This window comes from Parasteatoda tepidariorum, chromosome 5 (genome assembly GCF_043381705.1).
Source record: "Parasteatoda tepidariorum isolate YZ-2023 chromosome 5, CAS_Ptep_4.0, whole genome shotgun sequence".
NCBI classification, from domain to species: domain Eukaryota; kingdom Metazoa; phylum Arthropoda; class Arachnida; order Araneae; family Theridiidae; genus Parasteatoda; species Parasteatoda tepidariorum.
Window position 1 is genome coordinate 4,373,970 of NC_092208.1, and position 12,860 is coordinate 4,386,829.

Sequence of the window (12,860 nt, forward strand, 5' to 3'; positions counted from 1 at the left end):
TACCAATAATCAGTGTGTGTAGCTAAATCTCTTAACAAAAAATAAGCACCTTTTTAAGTAATTGAAACACTCAAAAAATATTTTTAAGCACTATATACATTAACAAAATGCAAATAAATTTTCAAAGACTTTACATGATCATGATAAAATAACTAGTTTCTGACAAAGAACTCTTTCCTTGATTTATATTATCCGACATAAAAAGATAGAGAGATTTTTCAGTTCGATTTCAGAGGGTGAAAAATGAAGCCTGAAATTGAGAATATTGTGCAAAATGCAGCAGAGTTGCACACGAGAGAGCAAGAATCTCATGGAATCCAGCTCAATAGATGCAATTGCAGACTCCCAAGTATTTCATCAAACATGTAACATGGTTGACACTATCATAAATTACGCACTGATGGTAAGCTGAAATGGATTGTGGTTTAATGAATATGTTCAATAGAACAATGCGAAAGCCATGCTTTTGCATAATACGCTGGGAAAATTAACATGGTAAAGGAAAAAAATCTCATTTTTGAAAAGGGAAAATTAAGCCTTTCTTATAAACACTGTGTGAAAAGGCACCTTTAAGGGCCTTTAAAAAAACTAAAATTAGCACTTTTTAAAAACGCTACGCGCCATGATAATTAAAGATATGCAAGCTATACTGTGTTAAATAGGCCATAAGTCATTGAGGAGAAGTAAGTTATGATGCAATTATGAAATTAACAAATAATAAAAAGAGTAAACTTTTCAGGTTTAGCTTTCTGCCAATAGAAACTGGGTTATATGAGGTAAAAACTGGCAAAAACTATAATAAAATGTCTTAAATAGTTCTAACAAGTTATTCTTTTAAGTTCATTAATTTAGCTCCATTTCATCATTGTGAAATCTTGATGTAACAATTAATGTATTAGAAATTTTGACCTTGAAATCTTCTTGTAACTTCAACAAACTTTTCATTGTTTGTAGGTATATTACTTTGTTTACATTAAATGTAGTAAATCACGCAATGTAATAATAAATACTAGATTTTAGTTGAAAATTGAATAATTTTTTATCATTTAACCCTAAACGCAACTAAATGAAACCATTTTCAAATATGTTTAATTTTATTTTAAAAATCATGATTTGCAACAATCAACAACAGACATGTGATTGCTGGATGAAGAAATTATCTGAAATTTTTTTAAATGTTTAGTATTTTTTAGATCTTCTACATAAAAAAATAAATAAAAGACTGTCATTTTCTTGCATAAAAGAAAGATTTATAAGATTCAAAGAGAGAAAGGAAGTTCTTTTTTCTAATAATTCTTTTCTTATCAACGCATAAAAGAATATATATAGTGAAAAAAAAGTACTATTTCCTCTGCTTTTTTGCCCTTAGCGACTCCTCATCACATGACAAAAAACAAAGAAAAGAAAGATTTTAAAAACTGGGAAATTTAAAGCGATGACAAAAAGGGGTTAATTCAATGATGTACGTTTCGGTTGTAGTTGGTTTGTCACGTGTTGTAATAAATAATATCGTTTTAAAAATATCGAGATTTTAAAAAATACGAGAAAATATGAAGTGAAAACTGCGGAAAAATAGATTGAAGTAACGATATAATTATCGCGTTAAGTAATAAATACTCAGGTGCGCGATTTGAATTTCTTGTATCGCAATAATATTGGGACTTTAAAATATAATGTGAAAAATCCACAGCAATAACTGATAATAAATAAAAAAAAAAGGATCGATAAAACAGCAGCATTGTCCAGCAAAAAAATGACTAACAAATACACGAATTGAATTTCGCGTCTCGTAATAATACTGAATAAATAAAAAATTTTAAAAAAAATATATATATCGAGAGAATTCATAGCAATAATAGCTGAAAAAGCGATTGAATCACACCATGGATTCACAATAGTTAAGGCTACTATATAGTCTAATTCAGGGGCTCTAACAATAGTAACCACGCATTAAAAAAAAAAAAAAAATTATTCAAAAGCACGATTTAGATTTTGTGTGTCGCAATAATATCAGAATTTTAAGAACCATCAGAAAATCAATTGCATTAACAGCAAAATTAAAAAAATGAAACACGGATTTCCAATGGTATCGAGCGCGTTGAAAAGCGATTACTGAAATGCGCGATTCAAAATTTCCACGTCGTAACATCATATTAAAAATTAATTCTATCGTATTACGTGCAAATATATCACATTGATAAAATTTTCTTCTGTTGTAAATCGAAATTTGCAACAAAATTGCTACTCATTAAAATATAAGTTTTTTTAAAAAAAAAATAGAAAAATCAAAATTTTTTTGTCTAGCAAACAATCCTTTTAAATTTTGCCATTTCTGAATTACTTTTTAGATTATCAATTTTATACTTTTGTGTTTGCTTCAGTAGTTCATTAATTCTATTGTGGAAATTTTTTTTGCTGTCATAGTTCTCGAAGTTCATCCGCGTTTTTCTCGAATAAATTTAAGTACAAAAAGCCGTTATCACGCGTCAACGAACTTGGGAAGGAGAAAAGAAAAAAAAAAAGAAGAGGGTGCTTAGTTAGGGCGGAATTAAAGTCTCGCTAACGATATTTTGTGTAATTAATGAAATTTAAATTTTAGATTAGCGGAAGAATCTAACTCAGTCTTCGCTGTTTTTTTTTTTTTTTAAAGACCCGAGTGTCAGGTCACCACAAATCTTTACTGTTCTTATGATTTTAAAGAATCCTATTTTCAGGGTTGCCAGAGAAAGAAAAAAAATGGAACAAAATAGTTGCTTTTAGTAGCCTAAAGCATAAAAATAGTTGCCAATATAAGAACGAAAATTTTCCAATAACATGACTAAAATTTTATTACCTAAATGACTTAATCGTCATATACCGTGATCCATTTAGTTTTTTTTAAAATTCTACAGAATTTTGTAGCAATAACAATTGAAAAGGCGATCGGGAAATAAAATAGAACAGAAAAGCCTGCCAATAGTCCTGAAAATAGTTCCTTTTTTTAGACTTTTCAGACAAAAAAAAAGTTGCCATAGTCGCCTCAGGCTGAAAATAGTTGCAATATTTTAGTCGCCTATGGCAACAGGTCACTCTAAACCTTCACTGATTTTCAAGAATCCTATTTTATTTTAGGACTTTTTAGTAATTTCTGGTTTTAAGCTACACCCTAAGAAACAACATGATTGGACAAAATATTTAACACTAGATTGTCCAAGGAAGTCATTTTGACAGTTTTTTAATTTCAATTAGAAAAACAATGATATATATAATGACACAATTTCTTACAATTTTGCATCTTTTATCATTATTTTTATTGTTGATATTTACTATTAACTTGTTATATAACTGAAAATAATATTGAAAATTAATTTTAAACAAATTTCTTTATACATTAGTTATTCCTTCACAATGCAGTCATTTTGACTGCTTTTGGGCAATGTAGGTATTTCAGTCTTTCTAGTCTAGTATCGCATTAAGATTTATGCATATTTTACTTAAATGATATTAAGATGATACTTCAAACACCATAATAATTATATATCATTACTAGCTGTAGGGAAATTTACGTATGCTTTGGTAAGCCTTAAAAATAAAAGCGCAAAATCTGTTCCTACAAATTAAAGTAAAATGCTTACCTCTGATTTTCCTTTCATTTTGCACATATTTATATCTTCATCGCTGGAATACCATTCTAATCTCTACAAAAGGCGAAAAAAAAAATTATAATTGTTGTAAAAACAGTACATAAGTCACTTTTCAAAAGAGGAGCAGATACTTACTTTTTTCTCTTGTAATGTATCAAGACTAAGATTGTAGACGATATTTCTAGTAAAAAAAGAAGATAGATCATGTTTAATTTAAAGTAAGAAAACATAAAATATTATTGAAAGTCAAATAATTGTTTAATATGTGAATGTTGATTTATGTTAAATTAATTTATATTAAATTAATTTCTATTAAAATATTGGGATTCAGCATTTAAATAAAGTTAATGGTTAGGTTCAGAGTTGGCAAGGTTTAGGACAGAATGGATTAATCCACGGTTTAAACCGTCCAGTCCAAAACAATGTGGTCTTAAACTGTCCAAAACCCTTTTATTCAAATTATGTTACAATTTAAAAAAAAAAAAATATTGTGAAAAATAAAATTTTAATTTAAATTATTGAGCAGGAAAAATTAAGAGAAGTTCTTGTTTTATTAAAATAGTTTATTATTATTTTTAATATTGCATTGTTTATCCTCATGCAAAAACATAATTTATCAGCATTAAAACACATTTATTCATATTTAAGGGATAAGATATTCATTTTTGTTGTTCATTGAATTGTGGAGCTTCAAAGCTTATAAATCTTTTCCTATTATATTATATCATTTTCCTTTTATAAGATAAAGCAAATTGTATAAAAAGTATCAAATATTTATTGATATCATGTGTACAATGATTACACATATAGAATTTTAACCTTTTACCAATGTTCAAGGTTTTTGGACAGTTTTAGGCAGTAAAACCCACGTGTCCTGTCCAAAACCTCAACCATAGCTAGGTTTGGTTAAATTTAACGGTGCTGTTATGGGCAATGCTGTACACAGAATTCAGTATTTACATCATAGAAAAAAAATGGGTGAGAATTTCTCACCCTTTCTCAAAAGCAGGGTGAGATTTCTAAAAACTAAAAAAACACTAAAACTCCTTAAAAAAAATTATTTCTTTGATTATAATAAATTTTTAACGTCTTCTATTTTTTAAAGCATTGAATATTTTTGGTGCATCATCATAGAAGATTTTGCCTTTACAAGGTATTTGTCCATCTTACATAAGTGCATAAAAAATTTGAACGTCTTACATGAAGAAACCTTACCTACGATGAACATGTGATTGTAGAGAAATGTGCTCTGAAAGGGGTTCCGTGGTTGTGTTCTGTTGTTCGAAAAGGTTCTAAACAATACTGGTAAATAGGGAAGCTAGATAATGGGGCAGATGATGAAAATAATGAAAGATCTAGGAAGAAAAGTGAAACGGATTTTTTTCTAAATGGCGTAATTCGAAGCTTTTTCCAAAATGCAAGAAATTCGCGAATTTTGAAATTGATTTATAGAATGCGCGAATTTCTCGCGGTAATAATTTTTTAATGCGAGAAAAGAAAAAAATATGCCAGATTCTCGCGTTCTCGCGCTGTAGTGAAAGCACTGAAGGAGTCAAAATTCATTGAAGGCCCTTTCCTCAAATTAGCTCATGTTTTGCAAATATTTTTCAAAAAGACTACTTTAAATTTGTGTTTATTTTAATCAATGTTGTTTATAGTAATATGTGAAATTTTTTTCTCCACTAAAATTGCAGAGTATTCCAAACATGTATGAATGCGTAGATGTATAACAATTTCAAGAGCATTTCACGTCTTGCCTCTGCGACAAATTCAACAACTAGGACATTCCGTCGGGTGAATTATGAAAATTTTTGGGAGGTCACTGTAACTTTTAGTGACCATCCATCCCGGACTGCAAGTTCCTGCTCCGAGAGTTGAGTACAAATAGCGCATATTAGTGAAAACCCTTAAATTTGGAAATTTTGTACCCAGACATAAAGATGAAGAGTTTCCGTATCCGAGACAAAGTGAAAAATGTTCGTATTGATAGGAAGTGAATTTAAATTTTTTTTTAAAAAACAGAATCATTATTAAAAGCTTTATAAAAATGGTAAAAAAAAGTATTTATATGTAAAAAAAAGAAGGTAAATAAAGTAGTATCATTCGCGATTAATTAATTTGTCTGATACCACGCACCTTTTTCTTTTTTCAATTCCTATTATTAGTTCATACACTCTCCCTACATTTCGTTGTTAGTTAAATTTAATTAATAAATTTTTTTAGTTTTATGTGGGAGAAAAACTTTTAATTATTTAATAAAAAGTAACTCAGGGTGTGTAGCCAAATTATTCAACAAAAAATAAGCACCTTCTAAGCACTTTTCAAGCACTCAAAAAATATTTTTAAGCACTTTAAAAAATATATATTTAGGCAGGGTTGGAAATTTTTTTTTGACAATAGGTTTTATCTTGTTTTAACCATCATGTCAAAAAGAAAAAAAAAAAAAAAAACTTTTGGCATTGTTTTTGACAATTGTCAAAAATCATGAAATTTTGAATCATGTAAAACTAATGGTGTTTTCATGCGCTACGGACCGACAATACGCCGGAATAGATTGGGGTTGAATTAATTGTGAAAACGTTGAATAGAAAGAACAATGTGAACTGCGTCTTTTTGCATAATTCGAAGGGAAAAACAACATAGTAAAGGAAAAATCTCATTTTTGAAAAGGGTTAATTAAGCACTTTTTAAAAACACCCAATGAAAAAAAGCACCGTTAAGGGCTTTTAAAAAAATGAAAATAAGCACCTTCAAGCACTTTTTAAAAACTCTACGCACCCTGTAACTAAAATAAAACTTATCTTTATATTACTTGTTTTTAATAATGTGTCGATGAGTTTTTCTTAATATCCTCGCGCATCCCATTTAGTTTTAATACGTCCCCTCCCCCTCATTTGAGAATCGCCGAATAACACAATCTTGTTTGTTTTTCTTTCGCTGGCAATGTTCCAAAGGAAAAAGGAACACGCGACCATAATCGCTCTTTGTTATTATTTGCGGTTCTGGAACGAACCCTTCAACAATTCAATAAACAAATTTCTCGACAAGGAATAAGAAAAAGATAGGGTGTGCTTCTCGGTTTCAAAAGAACAATAACAAAACAAAAAAAAAAGTTCTTTTCCAAGGAAGTGGAGACTATTTGTAAGAACGGAATAAATTAGTAGTTTTAAGTAGCTCGAAAGAAAGAAAAGGTATCATTTATTCATGAACTAACTAAAAGCGGTTAAGAAGCAGTCTTGGCTATAGGATCCCGGTATTGTATTACCACAAAATATTTTCACGCAGTTTGTCTCGATAAAAGAACACGAAAAAGTTGATGTTTTAAACAGGGTGCGTAGCCAAATCTTTCAACAAAAAATAAGCACCCTTTAAGTACTTTTTAGGCACTCAAAAATATTTTTAAACACGTTAACAAAATGCAAAATAAATTTCAAAGACTTTTGCATGATCATGGTAAAATAACTAGTTTCTGACAAAGAACTCCTTTCTTGATTATATTTGCCAGCCTTAGATAGAGAGAATTTTTCGTTCGATATCAGGGGGTGGAAAATGAAGCCTGAAATGGAGAATATCTTGCGGAATGCAGCAGAGTTGCACATGAGAGTGCAAGAATGTCACCTAGCTCAGTCGACGGACTCGCAAGTATTTCATCAAACATGTAAAATGATTGGCGCTTGGTCCGACGGTAAGCCCAAATAGATTGTGGTAGAAATAATTGTGAAAACGCTGACTAGAATAATACGAAAAGCACGCTTTTGCATAATACGCGGCGAAAATTGTCAATGTAAAAGAAAAAAAAAATCTCATTTCCGAAAAGGGAAAACGAAGCACTTTTTAGAAACGCTACGCACCACGTTAAATAACAAATTGTGGTTATTTCCATAAGTTGCTTTGATACAGACACAGGGACTGCGAAACCGGGGGGAGCTAAGACCATCACATTTTAAAAATGAAGGGACTCACCCCTTCTAAAATTAAATTTAACTCAATTTGTGCAATTAAATTTACACTAGTAAAAAAAAAAATTTTTTTTGTGTCTGAATTCTAAAAAAATAAAAATGTCTATTTCGAGTGAGCTTATACATTTCTTTCGTGTGAAAACTGCTACCGAATCATCCCTTACTCACCCCCCCCTTTTTTTGTCGTATGCCTGTTTAGGCAGAGGGGGTGCGATTGTTCCTGTTTTTCAGTGGCGCCATCTATGGCCAGGAATTCGACTTCTGCCACGCCATTCACACAACCACAACCATTTTTCACACACAGAGAAAGGACATAGAACACACAGAGAGAGAAAGAAACATCCATGCCTTGCCCGGGATTCGAACACAAGACCTTTCTGATGCAAGGAGAGTTCCTTGCCCCCTACACATGCCGGTCGTCACTCATCCCCCCTTGCAGAGTGAATATACGTCCCTATTGCTGACCGATGGGGAAAGTTCCTGGTTTTAAATGTCACAGCGAACAGCATACAAAACAACAGTAAAACAGAATTAAAAAAAATATACCGTTTGCAGTAAGTAGAAATAAAATATACCGTTCGTAAAGAAGTTCGCATTATTTTGTGAGGCTCAGATAATTTGAACCAAAGCCACTTCTTTGTTTTAAATGTGAACATAAAATTGGTAAGTTTTTCCCTTCCTCATAAATACACAAAGCAAGGCTCGTAATATTTTTCTTTGTATTGAGGCAAACATAAACAAATAACCAAAACTTAAGGCCTGTTTTCACGGTCTAAGTTTTTAAATCCGAGAAATTGCAGGAATTTATCTCTCCAAGAAATTGGACGATTCGTCGACAGTTCTTGAATGTCACTAATTGGTTGGAAGAAAAACACGCGCATGCGCATTGTTCATATTCAACATTACAAAATCATACAATTTAAAATTACTAAATAAATTCAAACAAAATCATAATAACATAAATAGACCAAAACAGATAAATTCATTTGGACTAAAATATATGAAAACAGACAGCAAAATGACAGCTTGTTGACTTAAGAAGCTGATTGGTTAAAGGAGGAAAAACTTGGATGGAAAGTAGAACATGCTCTACTATCGTCCAAGAACTTGTACCAAGTTCATTCACCAGGAGTTGGGACTTGGTTCCGCCTTCATCACGTGGTATCCGACGATACTATTTCGCCATTTTTGGGAGAAGGATGCGAACAATCCTGAACGAGGTTGCTATTTTGGCTATCGTATGACATAAATATTTACTTCGCAATATTTATGTGCATTTTTTTAACATTAAATATTTCACAAATTTGATGATATTTCTCTCTTTTGATGGAAAAGTTTGTGCTTTTTTAGACATTTTGCTGCAATATATTTAATTATCTAGAGTAACGAAGGGTATAATAGCAGATGACAAAGCGGAGTAAGTGACTGAAAAAGAATTCAGTGTTTGTGTTTGGCGCGCATGAAGGGTTGTCTCAATTTCAAGCGCAGAGACGTTTTTCCTCTTACTCCAGCACTGAAATGAACTCTTCGTCCGAGAAGGTAGAGCCAAGTGTCAACTCCTGGTGAACGAACTATACTTGTATGATCGTTTACACAATCCAAGCTCAAGGCGAAACAAATTTCCATCAATTTTCAATCAATCTTCGTCCAAGAACTTGGATGGCATAAACAGACCTTTATTTATGAAAATTAGAGAATGTCTTTGTGAGAATACAGTATTGTTTTCAGATTTTAAAGTAAACATACCTCGCTCCGACTAGTAAGTGATCACCATCTTTTTCGAGAAGCTTAAAATGGTCACTATGTGTTTGGTTGCCTAGAAACCTTTGGACCTTCTCTCCTTCTGAAATCACAAAAATAAATGATTCAGTAAAAAAGAACATCTAAAATGAAGCAGGGGTGACAAACTACAGTTGGGCCCCGATTTAACGAATTCATAGGGACGGAAATATTATTCGCTAAATCGGGGACAAATAAAAATAAAAAATCGACTCATCATATGGAATATTAGAACATCTCTAATGAGCAAATACACAAAATAAATAGAAATCTTAACACTTTTTATTCAGATTGAATGATTCGAATGTTTAAGCGCTGATTAATTTGAAATTTTAAAGCATTTCGTGAGTGATGTTTGCTTATTTCCTTGGATTTCTAACTTTAAAAAGTTCTTTTTCGATGTCATTTGTTGTATTAGGTAAGTTTCCACTGTTTCCAAAACATCAGAAAAAGTAACAGTTTGCACTGGAGACTGACTCATTATCATAGACTTCTGTGTCAGAGTCGCTATTCATCGTTCCCTAACTTCATAAAATTCGCTAAATCTTCATTGTTTCTCAACTTCATAAAATTTGTAAAATCGCGAAATTCGGTATATAGGGGTTCGCTAAACCAAAGTTCAACTGCAGTTAGCGTTTGCGAAATCAGCGCAATTTTAAGGTGTTCTTAATTCTATATATCTTATAAAATATTAATAAAATCAATGTATGAATTTACTTTTAACTAAATAAAAACTTAAAAGACATTAAAATTAAAAATTACACAACACTGAAATTTTACACACCAGTATAAAATGATAAAATTTATAACCTGGAATCAATGCCCTAGTTTTTGATAAAATTAAAACTAGCCCCTATTGTACTTTTAGCATTTCAGTTTATGTTCGTTTGCTTTTCTATATAATATATCTTACCGAAATCAAGAGAATGTCGACTTTCATCGGTGAATGTAAACAATCACAGTCGCTTCGGTGAAATATTTGTATATAACGAATTATCCCCGATATTACGAATTATCATCGATACAATAAATTACGAAAGAAAACAAGTATTTTTGAACACCCTATGCCAGAAAATCAAGCAATAAGCTTGCAACTTGAATTGATTACTTAAGTTGTTATTTTCAATAACTGCATAAAGTTTCGTAAACCTAGAGTAAATATTTATGGAAATATGGACACTTTCATAAAAAAAAAAAAAAAAAAAAAATTTTTTTCGCCTTAAGTTTTTTGCTATAACTTCTTAAATATTCAATGGAAGTTAACAAAATTTTTGGAGAAATCTTAAAATAATGAGAAAATTATTGATTTAAAATTGTGAAAAAATTGTTAAAAACTGAGCAAGTTATGAGTATTACTAGTTCTTTTGCACTGAAATTTTTTTCTTCATAATTTTGCAGTGCATCGTAGTTGGCAACTAATAATAATAAAAAAAATTATTTTAATATCCTTGTGTTTCCTTGTTACATCCTATACATTTAAATTTCTTCGGACTTATGTTATTCCTAGAGTCAACTACATGATGCAGTAGGTGGTGAAAATCTCATTGGCCATCAAACCCCACTAAGAACTATTTGTATGGTCGGTCTACGAGAAGAACTCGCCCAGTCACAAAGTCAGAGGCCGTCTGCTGCTATGGAAACAAGAATAGCGCATTTCAGGGAGGGTAGCTTCTCTTCCCTCTAGGGCGAACACACATAGACCGAAAAAAAATATTCCTTTCCTCTCACCGACCGGAACCAAAACCTGTCCTAAACAATGACCCCACACCCCTACTTAAATTAGTTATACCTCGTTACCATAGTCACCGCCAAAGGTCCAGACGAATGGCCAGAGGAGTTCTTACTTTCTACTTAAATTCTAAGAAATCATAACAATTTGGGCGAGATTTTTCGTGCTTGCACTTACCTATTACATTTAAGTACGAAATATATATTTTTTAAATCTTATAATTTTTTTTATACTGATTTATACGCCCCTCCATTCATTGGAATATAATTAGGGTTTCACGTGGCGTGATTTAATGGGGGGTATCATTTGGCTCGTCTTGCCGGGGCTGCTCCATTTCTACTCCGATTACCTCGTTGATAAATACTCTCAAACTAAGCCCCGGCGCGAAACTTAAATCCCTAAATATGAAACCGCATAATATCTCATAATTCTCGCCCGAAAAGGAAAAAGAATCTCTCCCCACTCATTTCGGAGTGCTCGCTGAACTCTGCACACTAAAGATATTAAATTAGCGATCTCGGTACTTAGGAGTGAGGGGGGGGGAGGGGTTGAGCTGCTCATCAAAGGCCTCCCATCACCTTGGCAACGGAACCATTTTTCATCTGTTTTTCTCTCTTGCCATCTTCTGGAACAGCCCTGGCTGGAGTGTCAACATAGCGCAAACCGCCCCGATCATTTTCGCGCCTTTCCGGAATAAGGGGGCTTTTGCAAATGGTTGCTAAGGTAACGATCACCGACCACTTACTTGTTTCCGCCCCTGCCCACCCCCTTTCTTTAGGAATGGGGTGATTCCGTTGTTTCATCTGCAGGCCATTGTGTTGTTCGAGGGTTGGACTGTTGTAAATGAAGTGAAGCAATGTTCGATTTCGAGTCTTCATCGAACCTTCTTTTATGTTCTATATTAAAGGGAAGGGGCGGAATATTTATGTTCTTTGTTGTTACAAAACATTACTTCTCCTACCTTTAAACTGGGGAAACCAACGATCATCCGGACCGAAAATTAATATCATCCGATATTTCTACTGTACAGTACAGTTCCTGGCTAATTTAGTAGACGCACTATAAGATTCTATGTAAAATCTTAATTATCAGGTGATACTATACAGCTTTATTGTTTGCATTTGTTTACGTTCGTGTATCAATATTAGACGATATACAATATAAATTCGACGAATGTATAAATCAGACGATATATTATATAAATATAGAATATTTATTATATCAGGAATTATATTAGTATATTACAGTAATTAGATCAACTTATTAGACGCACTGTAGTATTTTAATAATGACATGTTTTGCAGGAGTTTATATGCAATACTTTTATATTTAAACATACATGTAATGGGTTTTTATTCAGGAGATTTTTTTACACACTTCCTATTTGTACTTATTTTTAATGCATTGCGTTACAATGCTAACCAATTGATACACGAACGTAAACAAGTGCAAAACCGAGTAAAAACTGTAATAGTATCACCTGATAATTAAAATTTTATAATAAAATCTTATAGTGCGTCTAATAATTTGGTCAGGGACTGTAACGTATGTCGATCGCAATTTCATACGATTGAAAAACATAAACAAAGACAAAGCTTTGATAACGATGCATCGAGATCTCGACAATCGTTATTCTTTGATACAGTAGTATGGAAGTCTTCCAAAGCGTAATTTTTTTGTTTTTGTTTGTTTCCTTTGGCTTCCAAAAAGTTTGAAAAAGAAAGGGATCTTACGCAAACATTGCTTATAACTAGAGTCCGGATTTTGATG

At 31.9% G+C, this 12,860-nt stretch overlaps 1 protein-coding gene across 12 annotated transcripts in view; it reads right to left on the reverse strand.

The window, feature by feature from the left end:
- LOC107456505 (semaphorin-1A) overlaps window positions 1–12,860 on the reverse strand; it is a 185,194-nt gene that overhangs the window by 37,288 nt on the left and 135,046 nt on the right. For all 12 annotated transcript variants that reach the window (XM_071180937.1, XM_071180934.1, XM_043048674.2 and 9 more), the window contains exons 3-5: window positions 9,329–9,425; window positions 3,759–3,804; window positions 3,615–3,677 (exon numbers count right to left, since the gene is read on the reverse strand). In XM_071180937.1, coding sequence (XP_071037038.1) covers window positions 3,615–3,677; window positions 3,759–3,804; window positions 9,329–9,425 — 206 coding nt within the window. The remainder of the gene's footprint in view (window positions 1–3,614; window positions 3,678–3,758; window positions 3,805–9,328; window positions 9,426–12,860) is intronic.